Genomic DNA, 21539 nt, shown 5'->3' with positions numbered 1-21539 from the left:
TTGATCCAGCAAGAACGAGAACGACAGAACTACAACTGCAGAATCATATGAGAGGGGAAAAGAAACTTGGGGGCAACTGGAAAACACATTTGAAGATGTGGAAAATTAATTCACTTTGCAGTGAATCACTTCAACAGCTTCAAACACCACCACTGCCAAAAATAACAACAACAACAAAAAAGTGGAAAAGGAAACTTAAGCACTCTAAACCTAATCAAATGATCCAGTGGAACTTCTGAAAAAAAAGGTTCACTCAAACAAGTGTACTGAACATTTATGAAAACAAACAGCAAGCGATCTAGCCATTTATGAACAATAAGAAACCAAGACTCAGTATCATATAAAGATCACCAGTCTCTTTTAAAAATCTGCTATACAAGGAACTGTCAATGGGGTTATTTTCTTTTAGCGTCTGCATTACCTTCTTGAAGACAGGCATACGATCAATTCCACGCTCTCCTTTTCCCGGGTAGAGAAATTAGTTCGTGGGGAAACCACCACAGTGTTTATGAGGTGTCCCATCTAAGCTCACAGAAGGACCAGGAGTAGGTCCCACCATAAATGCCAACCATCAGCTTTTGATTCGGGTTAGAGTCAAAGGGAGAAGAAACCACCCCAAACTTGATCTACCAAACAACCTATATAAGAGAGTTGAAAACACTCACCAGGGCCGCCTCGGCCCTTTGGCTGCACATTGAGTCCGCTGAACAGTCTCAGAAAGGAGATTATTACAAAGAAGATGTGATTGCAGCTGCCCTGCCACACGCTTACACGCACCTTCTCTCAACACTAGGAAGGCTAAATTAGAGATAGAGTGATAATTAATAGGATCCTTGGCAGCAGCAGCCAGCTTCTTTAGCAAACCAGTAATTGCTGCCTACTTAAAATGACAGGGGATTGAGCCAGGAAGGAGGGAGGCGCTAATGATGGGAATCATAAAAGGTAAAACAGACTTTACATCAACAGGTTACTTGGCTCCCATTCAAAACTACCTCTTCATCTATATGGATTCAGTTAAAAAGGACAACAATCCTATTCAAAATCATACAAAGGAGGACTAGAGATCCATAATCCTTCCAAAAATACCATCACAAATGCAGGGAAATTGGGTGAAAACAGATCTCCCCTCCACACACTCCCCAACTCCAAAAATGGCCTAACTTCCTAAGGTGATCATGAAAATAATTATCCATTGATAGAAGATATCATACAAGGAAAACAATTTTTTTCCCTTAAGTGAACAACCTTGCAGGTTGTATTCCCTTAAGTGATATATTTTGACTAGGACCTCCTTTGAAAACATCCAGTCTTGCTGAGAAATTTTTAGTGGTGGCCATAGACAGAGTTTAGGCCCTCTATTTTGACATTAATGTCCTGGTTTACAGCCTCTCTAGGAAAGAAAAGGTACTGAGCCCACAGGTTGCTTACTGGAATGACTGAAGAGGGCCAGCCAGCAAGGTAAAGGAGAGTTAGCACACGGCGTCTCTGGTTCAAACCTCCAACCCCAGGAAATAAGAGGGCACATCAACCTGTTACACTGATGACCACACATGTGGGCAATATTCCACCACAGAAGGCCAGTACCTACTACACACTCCCCAGCAAGAAGCAAACCAATATACCTCTAACATCTTTAGATGCCCAGAGAGACATGGAGAGATGAGGATTCAATCTTCTGCCACAGGGAGATGTCTACAGATAAACCAGGGCAGCAAGGTACATAGTTTCACAATGACTAATGCTGACCAAAACTCTTCATAAAATCAACTCCACAGGTAAAGAAACATCTCATTTGCTCAGGAAGTCCCCAGCTCTCTGATGGTATTGCAAAGATGCCCTGATGGCTCTCTAAAAAAAAAGAAGAAATGATTACAAAGCTAAGGGCTTTCCAACAAGATACAACCCAGAAGTCCCTATTGTAAATATCTCACGGAAATCTCCAACAATTCTTGTGGTAGTTAGTTAAAGATGCATCTGAGGAAGTAAATCGAGAGCAGAAGCACTGGAAACTCAGATGGTTTACCTTTCTCTCAGTATGTATAAGAATCAAGTGCTTTTTTTCCCTACTATTGGTCTTTCTCCTCTCCCACTAATAAGGAGTAAGAATTTGTATGTTCATTCTGTGAATGTCTAGCCATTGCTGATGGAACCCACTAAATATATAGCTCACAACTGAAGCCACCAACTAGTATTTTTATAACTTCTTCCTCTCTATTAGATCATTATATCCTTTTATTGAAAATATTTAACTCAATACTTTGCAATGACTAATGCTCTTAACACCCACATGTCAAGGCAGAAGTTATGTTCATTACACAACATTATGATGTTTCAAGACCTTTGGCATTCAAAGATAAACAGTCCAGAATGGAATAAACTGGCTACAACTTTATGAAGACACACAGGAAAAGCAATTAACGAGTCAGGTTGAGGAGGGAGGGAGAGATAAGGAAAGAAAGATAAGTGAAAAACATCAAGACGTTAGGAGCTCAATGTTCAGTGGCAGACCATAAGTACAGGTATGTAGATAAGACTTCTTGATGTCATCAGCAAGGAAAATCTGAAGATCTTTAATGAGGAATGAGGAACATCTACAACTTACATACCATATCCTTGTGAATAATTAAGCGTCCACCATCCCACCTTTTGCTACCTCTCTTGGAGCCTTCAGCACCTAACTCCTTTCTTTCTTTAGAAACAGCTTTGAAAACAAAGGACTACCTTTAATAGATAGACCTATTTATCTTGGATTCAGATGTTCAACCACACCCAGAGTCTCTTGTCTTTACTTCATCAGAAACCTAGTCCTCTTTCTATTCCAAAATCAACATGAGTTGTCACCCCTCATCACTTCCCATCCCTCCTCCCTCTCTGTACCCCAATATACACAGTAACACAGTATGGCAGTTAAGAGGGTGAGCTTTGAAGTCAGTCCCCGGTTTAAGTCTCGGTTCCACCCTTATTTGAATGGCTGTAGGCAAGTGACCGAAGATGGCCAAGCTGAGTCTGTTCATCTATAAAATGGGATCCTACCTACCTCATATTAGAATTAAATTATACAAGGCATTTTAAATGTTTAACACAGTATCTGGTAGATAGGAGGTTTCTTAATATGTTTGCAATTGAACTAGATCTGAATTATTCATTTCTTCCACTTCAGCTTCTTGACTTTTCTAACACAGGAGAAACCTGGGGAAAAAATTCACATAGGTACCTTCCTGATCCCAGGACTGACACACACACACAAAGACAAACTAAACAAACTATTCTTTTTATACTACACATAAATACAGTATGAAGATGCACAAGGCAGGCTACATATGATAGGAAAGCAACAGGCAACTTTCATTACCTTAACCCTAGTGAGTTCACTTTCTCAAAGTATAAGAGGTAAAAGCATCAGTACAAGGCACAGCCCACAGTAAGGACTTGAAAAATGCTAAGTGCTGCTGTTACTATTATTGCTGTTTGGGTTTTTTGTTGTTATTACATGATGTGATCTGCCTCCTAGGCAACCTATGCTACTGGACCCACTAAAAATAAGTCTTTTCTTCTCTCCTTAAAAGAATTCCAAGCACTCCCAAGTACTCAGGTAATGTTTGTAACAATGACATAGTTCCAACAACAATAACAATTGCTGATCCTTAAAATATGCTAATTTGCAGTACACTGAGAAGTAAGCTGAGCCCAGTTTCTTTGAAGACTGCCTACACCATAATTTCTACATCATTCTACCGCTTTCTGCTGGATTCTTGACCAGTGGCCCCCGTAATATCTCTGCTATTTTTCCAGGTCCCCACTCCCACACTCTACTTCCTAAAGAACAGTTGAAATATAGCAAAATAAAAAGTAACATATCCGAACAGTCCCACCCAACTTCAAAAATTTGGAAGTAATGGGCCATTTTTATTGGCAAATAAATGTAAAAATGGGAGATCGGGGGTCCTTAGAAAAGCTTCATTAACGTGGCTTCACATATAACCCACAACGTTAGAGCAAACAGTATTTGAAAATATTTTCCCAAGTGAGCATGTTTTTAAGCTCAGAGAAAGAATTGCTAGAGAAAAAGAGATTGAAGAAAACAATTTTTTAATTGTTTGTTAATTGTTTAACAGTCAACCCTCATTGTTTGGGGATCCCCTACTTGTGAATTCACCTACTCACTAAAATTTACTTGAAACCCCCAAATCAATATTTGCAGCATTTTTGCGCTCATTTGTGGATACACGCCAAGAGGTGAAAAAGTTGAGTCATCAAATGCATGCATTCCCAACTGACATCAAACAAGGTGACACTCTGCCTACTTGCTCCCGTTCTCATACAGTACACAAACATCCTTTCTAAGGTTGATTGAGTGCCATGCTTTTTGCATTTTCGTGTTTTTTGTAGGTGACTTCACCATTTAAGACAGTCCCCAAGACTAGTGCTGACGAGCTATCTAGTGTTACTCTTCAAGAGAAGGCTGTGATGTGCCTTACCCAGGAAATACAGGTGTTAGATAACATTCGATCAGGCATGACTTAAGGCACTGCTGGCCTTGAGTTCAATGTTAATGAATCAATAATATATATTAAATAAAGTGTCCTTACACAGAAACACACATGAAACAAAGTTAGGTATTAGTTAGTTAACAAAAATGTTGTGACCAGAGACTTCCAGGAACCAAACTGTGCCTTTCTTCTAGGAGCAATGGTGTAGTGTTCTCTAACTAAATGCTCACGGTGGCTTTACAGAACATAACTACCACAAATAACAAGAATTGACTGCATATTTATTTCATCTCTGAGCACCCATAGGAGCAACAACACTGATGGCCCCTACTAGCTTAATGGAGCATTTACATACACTAGGCACGTTACACATTACCTTCTATAACCTTCACAGCTATGCCAAGAAAGAACACTACTACCCCCATATTTTAGGTGAGAAAACTGAGCCTCAGAAAAACTTAAGGGCCCACAGTTAATAAGAAAAAAAGTCAAGATAATTTCTTACACACGTTCCTGAAAGAGCTTTAACAGAGTTCCCGAAAGGTACTGATCCCTTCTTGCACACCAGAAACACATCATCCATTTTGGTCATTTTTATTCAGTGATTATTTTTTTTTAAGATTTTATCTATTTGAGAGAGAGAGAGAGGGAGAGCACAGAGGGAGAGTGAGAGGGAGAAGCAGACTCCCCGCTGAGCAGAGAGCCCGATGCAGGACTCGATCCCAGGACTCTGGGAGCATGACCTGAGCCGAAGGTAGACATTTAACCGACTGAGCCACCCAGGCACCCTATTCAGCGATTATTTATCAGGCACTAGCCATCCTGGATCCTGGAGATGCTCAGTGAACAAATTCCCCATTCCCACTGGGCATCTTTCAAGGAAGAACTGACAGACAATAAAATAAGTATCACCTATCAGCCTATTTATAGGCAGAAGATGCTTGATTTCTTAAAATACACATTATCTTTTAAATAAGAGTGTCAAACAAAGTGACAGCTAACGACTGTCTTCAGTAATATCAGTTTAAAATATATTTCTTTCACAGGGTAATTGATGTGACCACAAGTGGGCTCTTTTCCACTCCCAGAAAGAGTTCCTCTGGCCCTTGATGGCCTGATCTGGGTTCCACACCATCCCTTGGTGGCCACCCATTTGTCAAAAGTGACAAAGGTTTATGCTCAACATTATCTCCTGACTCCACGGTGGGCTCAATGAATATTTACTGAAAATCATTTTATCTCCTACTGCAAAGAACATTGGCCCAAGGATTTTGCAAATCATTCCCAAACCATGACTCTGAAAAAATAAGGGTAAGTGTCAGATATCTTAACATCCACCTATTTAGATGACCAAGAAATAAATCTACTCTGAAAACTTCCAAAACTGCCTTGTCCATCTCCAACGGCTGGCTCTTCCCCTACATATGGGTGTGCTAACTCTCAACTCCATCCTACATAGCTGATTCATCCTGCTCTCCCACAAAAATGCGGAACTTAGAAGGCCATCCGACTGTCCACATCTGACCATCCTTCTCAGGCTTCATTCTCCCCTGTGCTCATGACTTCTCAGAGCACACTAGCTCTCACCCTAAAGCATCTAACTCTATGGTCCTTTGCTTCCGTGTGTGTGTGTGTGTTTCAATCACACAGAAAGAGGAAAACTGTCATTTTCTCTGCTTCTTTATAAAATTCAGGACAGGAATTGTTTAACCAAGAGTGAAGTTTTGATTAGTCATGACAATACCAGAGAAAAGATGCAAACACTCTGAAAAACGCTGCCTTAAGAATCCAGTATGTGTTGGTATGAATGTGTGTGTGGATTCTTATAAAACATGTCTCCCGTTAATTGTTAATCAAATTAGTGCCATTCCTCTGCACACGACAGCTGACAGTTGGGGGAAGTGGCCTGGTAGACTCCCAGGAGAAAAATGAGTGCTAGCGTGTGTCCAAAAACTTGCTGCAGATATTCCCAACTTTTGAGAACTGACTATATGGTTGGGGGGTTTTAAGCTATGGAGAATCAAATTATTTATTTACTCCACAGTGACAAAACAACAGAGTCAACAGCACTTGCACAGATTAACTACTTCTTTGATTCTTAGGTAAACCCCTAACTTCTAATGGCAGTGACCCCAGCCATAGCACATGGGTGCACTGTGGGCCAACACAGGCTTCATGGTCGTGTAGCAGGAACAGTACGGCCATCGGGCACCAGCAGAGAGCCGGCATCTACAGCACCCTTCCTACAGGGAGTCCTCTCAGTACCTCACTGAATCTTCACAGCGATGTGATGAAGCAGGTAACCTCGTTAATCAGGTAACACGTCAAAACTGTAATGATGAGGCATCCACTTATGTGCGCAATGTCATGCATACTTTTCTCCTGAGACAGAGAGCTACTATCTGGGCTCATCCCCCTTTCTGCTTTCTAGTGACCAGTTTAGCAACTGGTTTTGGGGAGAAACTTTCTGAGGCTCAAGAAAGGCAAGCTATCTGATTTTGGTATACGTACACCAAAACATCAAGTTGTACACCTTAAATATATACAACTCTTATTTGTCAAGTATGCCTTAATAAAGGTAGGAAAAATAAAAGACAAGGAAGCTATCATATTGATGTGGATAAAACATTTCAGTTTTATCACAGGATCAGTTTAACCAGTAGATGGAAATCCACTTGGTTAAATGAAATGGCCCAGACGGACGCAAAGGACTAGAGCAATCAAGTTTTCAGAAAATTCAGAATAAAGGGTAAAAAACAAGCATAAAATAAAAAATTCTTTTAAAAAAAAATTAAAACTTAGGTTCTAGTCTCAAAAATAGCTATACATTGCTACAAGGAGGGAAAAATCCTAACAGAGTAAAAGATGTAAAGATTTTGAGGTTCAGGAATACAGGGCATTATGGCTTACTTTGGATAAGGACAGCTATATGAAGAGGCTGCTGAGTTAAATGTTAAAAGATAAGGCAGGAACTCACTAGAGGCAAAGTTGAAAGCTGACAGTTAGGAATGACAGATTCCCATGTGGAAACAGCGATACAGCTCAGCTGCAAGACTGCTCAGTGTTGTGAAATCTCGATCAGTGCATCTTATTATTTATTCTTCCACCTGGCTACAGTCTGTAATTATGATGAAAGGCAACATGTTGATAACGACGAAGATTGTTCTGGCAACAAAAGGAACGCCTTACCTGTAAATAGCAGGTGCCATCTTTAAAAACCTCCCTGCTAGGCTTCCCACAGCTCACCACTACTTGACCTGATCAACACTCAAAGATCTTGCTGCGGATTCCCCAGCTTAGGGATCATTTAAGGCCTCCCCCTTCTCTTCTATGGCCCTCTTCTTTACCTGCTGGCTAAAAAGTCATTTCAAGTCAAAACGCTTATTGATGCTATGGACACAAAGGGAACCAGAATGCAGGGACCAGATACTAAGCAGCAAGAGCCAGGCTTTGGGCTGAGCACTTTACCCCCTATTTCTTTTAATTCACATGATCACTCTATAGCCTAGATCATATTAGTATCCATGAGTCCCATTTAGCCCGCTACCGAAACAGAAACTACAAGAAAAACTTGCCCAATGATTTAAAAAAAAAAAAAAAAAAAAAAGCTAATAGGTCAAATTGGAATTTAAGTTAAAAATCTGTCTTATTCTAAAGGTTAAATCCAGAACTTTAGACTTCGACTGGTTGGGGCTTTTAACCAGTTTACAAGAAGAGATGCAGGCCTTTGCTCTGGAGAAGGTCAGCATACGGCAAAACAAAAACAAAACAAAACAAAACAAACAGACAAATGCTTGGGTCTAAGTAGATTAGGGGTAGGCTGAGTTTCCTGCTAAAGTAAGCAGTCTGGCAATTTTCTATAGGCTCTATTTGTCTGACACAACCTTGGCCTTGTCCTTCCCTGTTGCAGTCTATACCTCCCCACCAGAGAAGTGAATGGCCCGGTGAGATTCAGAACAAGGGGAATGACTCCATGAAGTCAGGACACCCGTACTGTGACAAGACAGATGCTGGTGGGTCCCAGCCATTCCATCCCTCTGTTTTGGAAGCTCCTACACTCTGCAAACTGTCTGGAATTCATTAAGACGGGAAAACAGGCCAAAAGCCATATTTCAAATTTTATTCAGCAGAAGTTTTGTGAAAAACAATTTGGTCATGTGGGCATGCTCAAAATCATCATCACCCTGTTTCTCAACCAAATCTTTCAGTCAAGTGACTGCATACTCTTTGCGTATGTATCACAACCCTCTCTTGAGATATGGGCCAGGGCTCCTTGTGGCAGTGCAGCTAGGTTAACTCCAAGCCACCCAGAGATCACATTTAGAAACCCAGGAATCGGGCGCCTGGGTGGCTCAGTTGGTTAAGCGACTGCCTTCGGCTCAGGTCATGATCCTGGAGTCCCGGGATCGAGTCCCGCATCGGGCTCCCTGCTCGGCGGGGAGTCTGCTTCTCCCTCTCCCACTCCCCGTTTGTGTTCCCTCTCTCGCTGTGTCTTTCTCTGTCAAATAAATAAAATCTTTAAAAAAAATTAAAAAATAAAAAAAAAGAAACCCAGGAATCCTTCCCCGGTTTCACTAGGGTAGATCTGAAAGCTAACTCTCTAGAAGGGAAAGTTCTGGAGTTTTGGTCTTTGGTTTTTAATCAGGGTGGAATTACGGCCAGTGATCATCTCTAGCCTGACCATAACAAGCAGCACCCCATTTTTTTTCACTACATGTATTCTAAGCCAGGAATGTTTTCATTCCAAAACAGCAATATAAGCATAACTCAATATGGAGACAGAGAATTTATGAAAGCACTAGGGTATTCTGTCTCAAACATGAGTGAGCATCACCAACTGTGGGGGGCTTATTAAGACACAGACTCCTGGGACTGACCACCAGTGTCTGACTCAGTGGGACTGTGGTAGAGTCTGAGAATGTGCACTTCTAACAAGCCTAAGGGCCACGTTTTGAAAACCACTGCACTAAGGTGGTAGTGGTGGTGGATGGGCTGTTGTTGCAGGGCAGTGGGGTAGTGATTTTGCTCAATGAACGTAGATTAGGAAGCACTGCAGAAAGGTGAGATTCAGACAACACAAAAGCTTGGACAGTCTCCATGCAAGTGGCAGAAAATCCAAACTAACCATGTTTACTTAGAAGAGGAAGTTATTGGTTAAGTAACAGAAAAGTCCAAAGATGGGCCTAAGTAGGCCTACCAAGGAAAGCCACGATGTGATCCAGAGGTGAAACACCCCTACTAGGATCACGGCAATGATGGCTGGCCATCCACCAACGATGCACGCTCTTTTCTAGCACAGAGGTGTCGCTGCCCAGCTGGAATCTGTATTTTCCAGCTCCCTCCCCTGCATCCAGACACAGACAGGAGTCTGGTCCTTGTCAATAGAATTTGAGCAAAAGTGAGGCCTGTCACTTTTGGACCTTAGTTATGCCTTCTTCTCTTCTTTTTCCTTTCTACCACCAAGACACGAAGGTCCTAGGCAAAGGGAGAACCAGAAGATGGAAGGAGTCTGAGTACTTGATTTGCCACGTGGAGGAAAGCTGCCTGCTAAGCAGGAACTATTTACACGTAAGAATTTTGCACGCCACTTTGCTACAGCAACTAACATTGACCTAATTTAAGAACTTGCTTGCTCTCTGCCTATAAGGTATGGCTTTATTCTAAACCCCAACATCTTCCTAAGTTCAAGATCAATGAGAATAAAAGGAGAATCTCTTTCTGTTAACGCGCTAACAAAAATCCTGGGATTGATTTTCACTAGTCAGCATGCACCTCCCTAAAACCAATCTCCATGATAAAGAACTGTGGCAGGGCCTGTGTCAGATTCTCCACTCCTGGAGCCATGAAACTGAAGCAGATGGGCTGAGCATGTGGGAAGGGGCTGTTACCAGAATTTGGAAAGGAGATTATGGGCAGGCAAACTAAAGGTGTTCACTACAGAAAACACATAAAGAAAGGGAAGCTGGCTGCCGGTGAGAAGTGACTAGAAAGATGTCATGTATATGAACCCAAGAGTGAGAAAGAGGGGTACACTAGACCAGCAGAATGACTGACTCGGTCAGTATCACGGACTCCAAAAACAAACCCCAATTAATTGTCCTTGCCATTCAGCCTCTGGCTGTTAAATCATGCCTTTCAGTGATTATGATGCTATGACCAAGCAAGTGCCATCAAACCTTCTTGTTCGTTTCTGAATCAACAAAGACTTAAAGCTTCCATACGCAATCGGTATCATCAAAACTGCATCCCGGGATCCCATCATTTAGCATGTACATATGCAGCATTTACTTAGATAAAACATTATTAGTGTTTACCTAAGCTACTGCAAACTCTTCTTTTAAATTTAAAAAAGAATTTTCAAGAATGCATGGCCAGTGTCATCCTCTTACCTTGAAAGTAAATGACCCTACCTGGCCAATACTATTTTAATGTTTATTCATAGTTATTCTCTGCCAAAGACATTATAAATTAGTTGCAAAGGGTTCTACTGGCCAAGGTGCCAATGTTCTAAATTTAGATGGCGTGGTTATGCCAGCTCAGTAATAACAACAAAGCAAAGCTAACCCTGAAAGAATACCTTTCCATCTTTTGCTGAAAAACTTCAAAGGCTAAAAAACAAAATAAAAATGTACCAAATTCTTTTGAGGGAGAAGGAATTGTTACAATATCTGTGTGTCTGTTCACTGACTCAATTTTAGAGTACTCTCTCCAGCTGCTTGGGAGAGATGCAAGCAAGACGACCAGTGTGGCCATATGTCATTGAGATCCTCCAGTAGGCTTTATCAGGACTGTGCCAGGGTCCAGGTTCACCAGGAAATCATCTTTAGGGTTTCTACGTGCTTTTCCTTTCGCGAAGTTTCAAATCTCCAGTTATAAAAATAAAATGTATGTTCTGACAAACATATGTCTTGAAACCAGTTAGTATTTGGGAGCATTTTACAATAAAGGTACCAAAGTAAATGTAGCATTCCTATCTGTCAGTTCATAATTTTATATATAACCTCTGCCATCAGGCTAAATGAATCTTCCCAACTTCAGATCTTCTTCTCACCAAAACAAGTTAAGCTTCCTAGAAGGCAAACGTGTTCTACAAAAATAAGTTCTACATTGCCAACAGTGGAGACAATTACTTTTCCCATTCTGCCTTTGATCACAGAGGAAAACAGACAAATGCATGTGAATGATTCAGCAAGTTATCCCACTTTGGGGAAGGGGCAGGGGTGGAGAGGGTGAAGGCCACAGATGTCTTCCTGAAGTTGCTCAACAACCCACAATTTTCTTATAGAAGGACAGGATTCTACCCATGCACACCACAGACCTGTAACTCACTGCATTTGGATTTAAAATATTTGTTCTCACATGACCCAGGATTTTTCCTTTTGAAAGTCACCACTCCGTGAGTACTTGAATCAAAGAACACAGCTACTAGAATTTGAATGCTTTGAAGATTTTTGTTTTAAGTTGTTGAATTAAAAACACGCTATTGCCTGTAGATGTCAACACTGATGAAAGCTTGAGGTGCTGTGTGGGAAGAGAGGCTTCTTCTTGAATTTCCATTTCTGCGCCAACACTGACATTTTCACATCAGTGTGAAGAGGAAGCATGATCTAGGGGGCTGAAACACAGGACTCTAAGTCAGGAGTTCTGTAAGAGTTGTTCGTGGTGTACGTGTATATTGTGTTAAATGAATCTTAAGCTCTACATTTTAATCCTAGGGCACTAGGCCTTCTTCTTTATACCAAAACTTAATTCAGAATCCAGCCAGAAACCATTCCTAGGTGAAGCATGGTCAAACATGAATGATCTCAATGCAACAACAGTGAGAAGAGCAAGGGGACAACTCGAGTAAGATGATCCTGGAGGAAAGAAAGGATAATAAAAATAACAAGACCCATCTCCACTTTCAGCCCGAGGTTAGGTTTATAAAGACAAGCATAAATCTGTGACTCACTCAACATTAGGAAAACACTTAAAACCAAGTTACAAACAGTTGCAGGGAAGATTAATGTCTGTATTTTTCTCCACTATTCATGTATGACCTTAAACCAGTCCTATGTGTCTTCCTGAGCACCTATGAGGTAAAGCCTAATGTTAGCTGCTTTAAAAAAAAATACCTTTTATCTGCACAGCAGCCCTACAAGGTAGCTATTGCCCCATTTTACAAAAGAAGGAACTGAGATTCAAAGAGGTTAGGGAACTGACATTTGAAGAGGTTGGGTAACTTGTCCAAAGTCATACAGCTAGTGAGTGGTAGCACCAAGATTTGCACACTTTTTTCAGACACGCAGGTCTTGACTCAAAATCACCTCCTCTGTGAGGTCATTCCTGATATCAGATCCAATCAAAAAAGCCCCTTCTTTCCCAATCACACTGTATCAGTTACTCCCTATTGAGCAACAAAAATTATACTGTCCATTTATTTGGTACATTATTAACTATATTCCCATCTCCAAAATGGAAGCACCATCGTAGCTGGAACCTTGCCTGTCTGGTTCTACATCTGATTCCCTCTGGCCAGCACAGAGCCTGACACACCATAGACGCTTAATAAATAACTGCTGTAAGAAGGGAGAGAAGGAAAAACAAATAAATCCAGGTCCTTCTGACCCAAAGTTAGATTGCCTCTGCTTAAAGTGACTGAGGAATGTTTCAGAAGCACCTTGGGGAGGACACTAGGGTCCTCATGATTCTGAGGTACCATTTACTTCCTCGTGGGCTTTTCTCTCACCTTTACCTCATGCTCCCCCCTGGCTCAACTTCTGACTCCGGCAGAAAACAACCAATAGGTTATCATCTGCAACACACTTGGGGCAGCGCCCATTGCTTGAGAAGCCCCCGGAAATTTGGGCACTTGAAGACAAGGACCTCACGGTTCTGAATCTCAGGACAGAGGTCTTGTGTGAACACCACAAAGGTGTATCCCTTTATTCTTCGTGGCCTGCAAGAAAGGCCAAAGGAGGGAAAGACATAGCGAAGAAATAAGGAAGCCATGTTTAAGAATCAACCTAGAGAAAGGAGGAGCCTGGCCCTCGCCCCAAGACCTCAGGAACAGAGAACAGGAGGGGCGGGGGGCGGGCAGGGAATTGCAAAAGAGATCCAGACCTGCTTGCAGGTCTTCTTGCCCTCAGCCTACATCTGCCCCCATAAAGATAGACTTCATGACTCGGTGGAATCCCTTGCCCTAGAGTACGCAATGTTTGCTAGACTCAAAAACCTTCTTATAAACTGCAACTTGTCTTTGCAATATCAAAAGCCTGTAGTAACTCCATTTAATATCTTTGACCCATCTTCTTGATTATTTTCTCCAAATTATGCAGAGTGGAGTCGAGCATATTTTTATAATTTACTTTGGTGAGACAAACCTAACAGCAAAGTACATTTCATACTTAAAACACACACAAAAACACATACACAAAACAAATGAAACTCTTGCTTACTGTCCTTGAAAAATACCCCCCCCCAAAAAAAAATTAGCCGAGTGTTTTTTTTTTCCCTATTATTTATCCTAATACTGCCAGTTCTGAAACAAAGCAGTTGGAGGGAGAAATTTAGTAACTTTGATTTGTCCCAAGATACATTTTTTTACACTGAGGTCCTATTCCTGACAGTAAGCACATGTGACCTGTTCTAAAAAAAGGATATTTTCCACTTCTTGCACAACTGGAGCAGATATAAACATCAGCCTGTGCAAACTGCACTGCAGAACTCAAAGGCAATTAAAAACACACACACATACATACACTTAAATAAATTCTATAAATAGCAGTACTCAGGAAAAGGAAATCTCTAATAACACACAGAACCAACACTTACAATCCACTTTAATCAAATTTTCCATCTAATCATACCACAAAACTAATTTGCATAATAAGACTTGAACATCTGCCAGTGTGAGGCACCTCGATCTTGCCTATTTTGCTTCAGATTCACGGATCTATACGTGTCTTAGTTATTGTCATGAAGAAGAACAAAATGCCCATGGTAAAGTAGGAAAGAAAGAATTATATTACTAACATGTGCTAGGCCCTCTGCAAAGCACTTTTACAAATTTTATTTCCGTTTTAAAACTTTTCCCAACAGAGAATGGTTCTCTTGACCCCATTTTACCGTGAAGGGAACTGAGGCTCCTAGACGCTAAATGTCTTGAACACGCATGTAGCAGTTACATGGCAAGGCCTGAGCACAGCACTTCAGAATGGCTCCTTCTGAACCCGTCCGTGTGCATCCAGTCTCTGCTACCACCACGTGCTCCCAGATCATAAGGAAGGTCTGTGAGTCTGCTTAAACATTTAAAAGGCAACCAAAACCCCCAGAAGTCTATTTTAGGACATGTCCTCCAAGATGTCTAACATTTTATTTAATGTTGTAGAGAAATAATGCTTGAGTATTGCTTGACCTCCAAGGCCAAACTCAAATATCCCCACCTGTTCACAAAACTGGCCTCCAATGTCCCTTCCTCCATGAAATGCCCATTGCTGATGCCCACCTCCCCATAAGATCACACTCTGTCTTGTATGTTTAGCTGGGTCCACGTGTTCTTTCCTTCACCCACTGGGAGCTTTGGAGAAGGTACAGAACGATGCGACTCTGCATTTCCACTGCTGTGCACGGTGCCTCTTACAAGGAGGCACAGGCTAGTGGACAAGAGCTTGAGGCTACAGCCAGGCAGTGGCAGGTTAAAACCAGGCCCATCCACTTGCTATACCCCAATTTCTTTCTCTGTAAAATAAGAATAATTAGGGGCACCTGGGTGGCTCAGTCGGTTAAGCGTCTGCCTTCGGCTCAGGTCATGATCTCTGGATCCTGGGACCGAGCCCCACATCAGGCTTCCTGCTCAGGGGGGAGTCTGCTTCTCCCTCTCTCTTTCTCTCTCCCTCTGCGCCTCCCCGCCACTCATTCCCTCTCTCTCTCCCTCAAATAAATAAATAAAATCTTTAAAAAAATAAGAATAATAAAAATACATACACCCAAGGTTGAAGTGAAAACTAACTGAATTAATACAAGCAAATATACAGATGCAGTCCTGGCAGGTAGTAAGCACTGTGTAAGAATTACCAGGTTTAAAAATTATAATTAATATCATGATGGTTTTTACTTATTATTATCATCTCATGCAAGTTTTTGCAAAGACTAAGTCCACATACATAAAAACACTTAGGATAGGGGCTAGCACAGGGTATTACGCTCCATGCATGTTAACTATGTTTATTGGTGTTAATTTGCACATAACAGAGCTCAATAGACACATGCTGAATATGAGGTTTTATGTATACACTAAGACCACAACTGCTTTTTTTTTTAACCAGCATAAATAAATTTTTATGGGTTGGATCAAAAATATAAAATGTGGGAAAAAAAACTTATCTGAATACCTCATTAAGTGGTGGTTAAGTGGTGATATTCATTAGGAGACTGCTTGTTGTTCACCAACAACTCTGGCCTTAAGGAAGAAAGCCAAAGACAACCAAATGCAAACACCTTCTGGAACGTCAGGACTCACTGCTAAGTAATATAGAAATAATAAACTAATAACCAGAACACTATTTACTGAACCCTTACTATGTGCCTGGCACATGCTAATAATCTTCCACAGTCAACGTCATAGCTACTGCTTTTAAGACCCCTAGGATGCAGAGGTGAGTCAGATGAGTAAACTGAAGTTAGGGGTCACCCAGCCTGCCCAAGTTCACCAGGCTAGTTAGCGACAGTGATGCCAGAATAATGCTGGCAGTTCCCTGCAGATTGGATGGACAGAAAAATCAAGAAAACTCTCAGAAACCAGTAAGAGATTGATGGTTGTGTTTTGCCAAGAATGGATTATCATTTCATAAAAGTGTATTTTTTAAATCAGATTTATTTCTCTTTCAAGTAGAAGTTTGAGCTGATAGATTAGATGGATAGTCAGCTGTGTTCCACAAGTTCATTCAGATGTCCATGTTCCTTCTAATCTTGTCTATTCAGTGTTCCCTAGGGTATTACCCTTGGCTTTATGGTTAAGCAAGATTACCACCACCGTGTCTGTGTCCCAGCCTGCAATAAGAGGAAAAGACAGAGTGGAGAATATGCAGGCTCAGAAAGGGTATTTTTAATAGGAAGACAGGAAAGAAAATCTCAGAATAAATCCAAGAAACAGCCTTATACTAAAACATGTGAGTATGTGTGTGCATGTGCATGGGACACAATAGTCTTTGTCTTTCTCATTTCACCACAAACCTGTAAAATCTTCACACATCTCTCTATGAATCAGCATTGGGAAACACTGCTGTATCCTATCTTGCCATAATAAACCTAAGACTCACTCTCATTCCCATTTCTAATTTGCAGGAAGTTAGACAACAGTTACCTAAAACGTAACTAAAATTTTGGAAGAGAAGAAACTGGAAATAGATTGGGTCAATTCAGAAGTCTGTCCAGGAAAGGGGCATTAGCGACTACAAAGCCACAGAATTTCACACCCAGTAAACTGAACAAGAGGACCTTAAACCTGAGAGATGTGACCATATTTTAACGTGTTGTTTTCAGGTCCCAAAGATCTACAGAGAGTTCCTGCACTGCTAGGAACGCATTGAACAGCTCCACATGTGTTTCCCTGATGGGACTGTGCCAACGTGTGAATTCTGGGTTCACCCTTGATATTTGGCACTTTTCCCCTGCCACCCACCATTCAGAGCTCATTCCCAGAACATACAAAGGCTTCAAAAACCTTGCTGGGGGCACCGAACTGCAAACAATTCTTCATTAGAACCTTTCCTCATAGCATGCGTCTTCGTCTAACACAGATTTACCTGTGACTGTGACCAAAAGGGGGGTTCACATGATCTAAACCGAGCAGCTTCACATTCCTAAAGGCCAGGAGGTCTGGGTTAGGAATGAAACCATCTTTCCTCATGAAACACCTGCACATCGGAGCTTAGCCCAAACGAAGAGTATATAAGCTCCTCTTTGGAGGGACCTTGGTGGATACCTATTTTAAAAGGCTGCAATGTTGAATGCAAAATCAGAACAAAGCACCCCATCCTAAGCAGAGTCCTAAGGGAGAAAGCAACACCTGTTCAAACAACAAATCATTACTGTGCCAGGCAATGTTCTAGGCCAACTGTTCTGAACAGGGGTGACGGTGCCCCTCATGGGCATTTGGCAGTGTCTGGAGACATTTCCAGTGGTCACAGCGGGAGGTTGGGTGGTACTAGCCTCTAGCAAGCAAGGCCAGGGATGCTGCTCAACATCGTGCAATGCCCAGGACTGCTCCCACAACAAAGAATTATCCAGCACGAAATGTCAACTGCACTGAGGTTGAGAAACTCTGCTCTAGATTCTAGGAACACAACAGTAAACAAGGAACAGACAGAAATCCCTGCTCCCTTGAAGCTGGCAGTCTAATGGGGAGAAACATCAACAGAACATATTAAAAATGACAGAGTCAACTGTAATATAAATATTATGGAAACAATAGAGCAGGGCAAGGAAGAGGAGAGTTTGGAGGGATAGCAATTGTACATAGTGAGGTAGGCCTGGTAAGAATATTAAAAGTAAGACCTGAAGTTGGTGAGGCAGTGAGCACTGTGGCTCTCTGGGCAAAGGATGGTCCAGGCAGAGGCACCAGCAAGAACAACATACAAAGGCCTTACAGTGGAGGGGTCTGGAGTGTTCCAGGAACAGCGACGAAATGAGCCTGGCGACAGCAAATGAACTCAGAGCTGACAGGGAGCTTGACCATACAGGCTGCCTTTTGCCAGTTAAAGTATCTCGAGTGTTACTGAAACTAGGAGCCATTGGAGAATTTTAAGCAGAGAATGACATGATGTGGCACGTTTTAACCCACCGTTTCTCAGCGTCAGCGGTGACAATTGAGGGCCAGACAATTCTCTGTTGCGGGGGCTAGCTTAGGCATTACAGAATGGTTAGCAGCGTCTCTGGCCTCCATTTACTAAAGACCAGTACCAACGCCCTTCCATTTGGACAACCAAAAATATCCCCAGACATTGTCAAGTGACCCCTGGGGGGCAATGCCTGCCCCCCTTGAAAACCGATTTTAACGGGAACATTGTGGCTGCCGTGTAGAAAATCCACCAGAAGGGGTAAGAGGAGAAGGCAAGCGAGCAGTTAAGAGACTACTGCAATAACCCTGGCACGGGCTGGTGAGGACTTGGACCAAAGTGGGAGCAGAGGAGTTGCTGAGAGGTGGGCCGACTCTGAACACATTTTCAACTCCAAGAGACAATCCAGAGAATATACCTGACAGACAAAATGGCTACGGCAGTCTTAACCTTTCCGTTTCTGCTTTTTCCAACCAAGACTTATGAGAAGGGAGGTGCCCTGGCAAAGACTTCAGACAAAAAGCCATGAGGAGGCCCCTAACAACATGTAGCCCTTTTAAAGTCACACAACAGATGCCGATGACAATAAGTTAGACAACTGTGGAAAACAGTATAGGGAAATTTTGCCAACCCCATATATTTATTCACAGATTTTATTTAACTGGTTTATTTCAAAGAGCATGTGTCTGCTCCACAGACAAGTTTTACAACAACTTTTTTAATTTAGCATTCCTCTCCATACCGGTTCTGTCCCGCACCTGTTTCTAGCTTCAACGTGTGAAGCCATTGCTTCCCACGTACCCACATTTTTCCTTACACATGCTAGCTAGCTACCGAGGACGTTCACCCTTGCAAGTAATTTTTTGCCGACTCTGAAAAAGAACAGGCCCAAATCCTTCAACATGAGTTTCATGGCACTCATTTGGGTTTTTCCAGATGGTATTTTCCTCACTCTCTCAAACTCATTTAATGTTATGTATCAGTTCCCATCAAAAATGTTCCAAACAGTCCGTTAATTCATTTCTTTCAGGACTACACACACACACACACACACACACACACACACTCACTCAAACACTCACTCCCTCATTTCTGGCCATGTAAGCATTTGCTTATAGAAGCAAAAGCAGAGACTGCTCGGTAAAACACTGGTCCCTTCAGCCGAATGCACATAAAGCCCCAATGAGCATAACCAACAATACCCTTTACACAATATTACTCAAAACCCCCAACCCCCAACACACACGATCTATGTTCACACACAAAACAGCCATTATGAAGAGAAACCATCAACTAAAGGCTGGGTTTAGGCATCTAACTGCATTTCCTTCCAATCCCCTTCAAGCATCTGCAAAGAGACTGCTTCAGCAGCCCAGTCAGTGGGTCTGCCTTTCCCAGATTTGTTTCCCCGACTTGGATTCAGAGTCTTGACACAGCTCTGAAGGAAACAAACCTGGTTCTGCTTGCCACCAGAGCAAATACCAGCCCCACGCACCCCAGAAACAAAGACTGTACGACTTCCGTCCTGAGTCAGTTGCCCTTCTCTTCAACCAGCCTGATTTCTGGACCCTCTCACCCTCTGCCAGCCAGGCCCAGATTCTACCCACTGCCAGGGCAGTCAGGAAGGTCTGAGATGGGTGCAGAAGCACTGCTGAACCTTCCAGGCGGGGCTTCATCTTCTTCCACAACTGAAAGCGGTGGACATAAAAACCCTTCTCTACCATCACAACCTCAAATGACCATCTCCCGCTTTGTAAACACTGGAAATGCCAGGGAGGGGCCAGAGGACCAAGAAAGGAAGATACCCAACCCATTCCGATGGACTAGTGGAAATGGAGGTAGCATAGAAAGTGGGCACGCAACGTGGTGGGGCGCCAGAGCAGCGGGTGTCTTCACTTCTCTCCAAAAAGTTTTTGAAGTCCTCAGCGAATTAAACACGTGTCGCTGCCAAGCAGGTGTGTCCCAATACCCTCCAGTTCCAAGGATTTTTCCCCTCCAGGGAAGGCCCGGATATGAATGGAACTCTATTGCCCAGGGAGTTTAACCTGGACGAGAGACACGCCCACCCGCGGCCCCTAACGGGCCCGCGCGCTTGTGCCGCGGTCTGCAAGGTGAGAGGCGGGCTCCGGGGAAGCATCACCTGCAGGCGGCCAGGGGCGGGCTTTCCCAGAGGAGCCGACTCCTAGGAGGCGACAACAGACGAACTAATTGCTTCCCTCAGCGTCGCGCCTCAATCCACCCCAAGCACTGCCTCTCCGAGTCCTCAACCCGCTAGGATCTCCAGAAAAGGGGTTCACGAGAAACTCTTTTTTCCTCCTTCCCACCCGGGCAGCGTCCTGGACCCGGGCTCCTCCTCCCCCACCTGCGCGCCAGGTCGCTCCCCAGCCCCCACCCGGTCTCAGAAGCTGGTATCCCCAGCCGAGGGACCCCTCACCTGGGCGGGTCGTCCCGGGCTGCCCGCGGCGCCCCTGAGGCGCACTTGGGCGGAGCCCCCCAGGGGTGTACCGGCCCGGCAGGCGCGGCCCCCAACTGCGGGGGGCAGTTCGCCCTCTGCCCCCGGGCAAGGACACGGGGTCCTTGTCCCAGAGCCCGTGCGACCGGCTTTCCCCGCCCCAGGGTGTGGGGCCCCCCAGCCGCCCGCAACGCCTTCCTCCAGCTGTCACCACTCACCTGCTCTTCAGAGGTTGACTTTTGAGTTCGTAATAGGTTTTGGGCTCTTCGTGAAACTCCTCCCCGACTTCGAAATCCGGCACGATCCCCGATTCCGACTGCATGGCTCCTGCTTCCGTCCTTCCACTGCTCAAAAGTGAGAACAGAGCCCGGGGGCGGAGGGAAGGTGGCGGGGCCTGGGTCCCCCGAGCGGTGCGCCCCCGCGCAGTGCCCAGCTCAGCGCGCTCGCCCGCTCGCTGCCGCCCGCCCCGGCGCTGCGAGTTTACACTCGCACCCGGGCGGGAGGGGCGGGCGGCCGCGCGCTGCCTGGGATCTGTAGTTCGGCCCGGACGGGGCGTTCCCGGCTCGCCAGGGAAACCGCTCCCGCGAAAACTACAACTCCCAGAAGGCCAGGCGGGGACTGAGGCAACGTGGTGGACACCGCTATTGCAACTCCTGTTTGGATTCATTGTCAATGTCAGCAGCTCCTCTCCCTCTTCTCTCCCCACTTGCTTCAAGGGTACAGACTTGGCTATTTAATATTAATAAGAGTGGACTCAGCCTTGCTGTCCTACCGTCACCC

At 43.6% G+C, this 21539-nt stretch overlaps 1 protein-coding gene across 9 annotated transcripts in view; it reads right to left on the bottom strand.

The window, feature by feature from the left end:
- Positions 1 to 21249, bottom strand: part of MITF (melanocyte inducing transcription factor) — a 217329-nt gene extending 196080 nt beyond the window's left edge. For 4 of the 9 annotated variants that reach the window (XM_081820631.1, XM_081820586.1, XM_081820591.1 and 1 more), the window contains exon 1: positions 20978 to 21246. Coding sequence is in view for 8 of the 9 variants with exons in the window: in XM_081820586.1 (XP_081676712.1) it covers positions 20978 to 21081 (104 nt within the window). In the remaining variant the exon portion in view is untranslated. Of the gene's footprint in view, positions 1 to 20977 lie in introns of all 9 variants that reach the window. The other 5 variants (XM_081820556.1, XM_081820599.1, XM_081820578.1 and 2 more) reach the window with 3 other exon arrangements.
- Positions 21250 to 21539: the final 290 nt, after the last annotated feature.

The sequence above is a fragment of the Leptonychotes weddellii genome, chromosome 1 (assembly GCF_054177405.1).
Source record: "Leptonychotes weddellii isolate Sample4059 chromosome 1, ASM5417740v2, whole genome shotgun sequence".
In the NCBI taxonomy this organism is placed as follows: Eukaryota; Metazoa; Chordata; class Mammalia; order Carnivora; family Phocidae; genus Leptonychotes; species Leptonychotes weddellii.
This window is presented reverse-complemented; position numbering and strand designations above follow the sequence as displayed.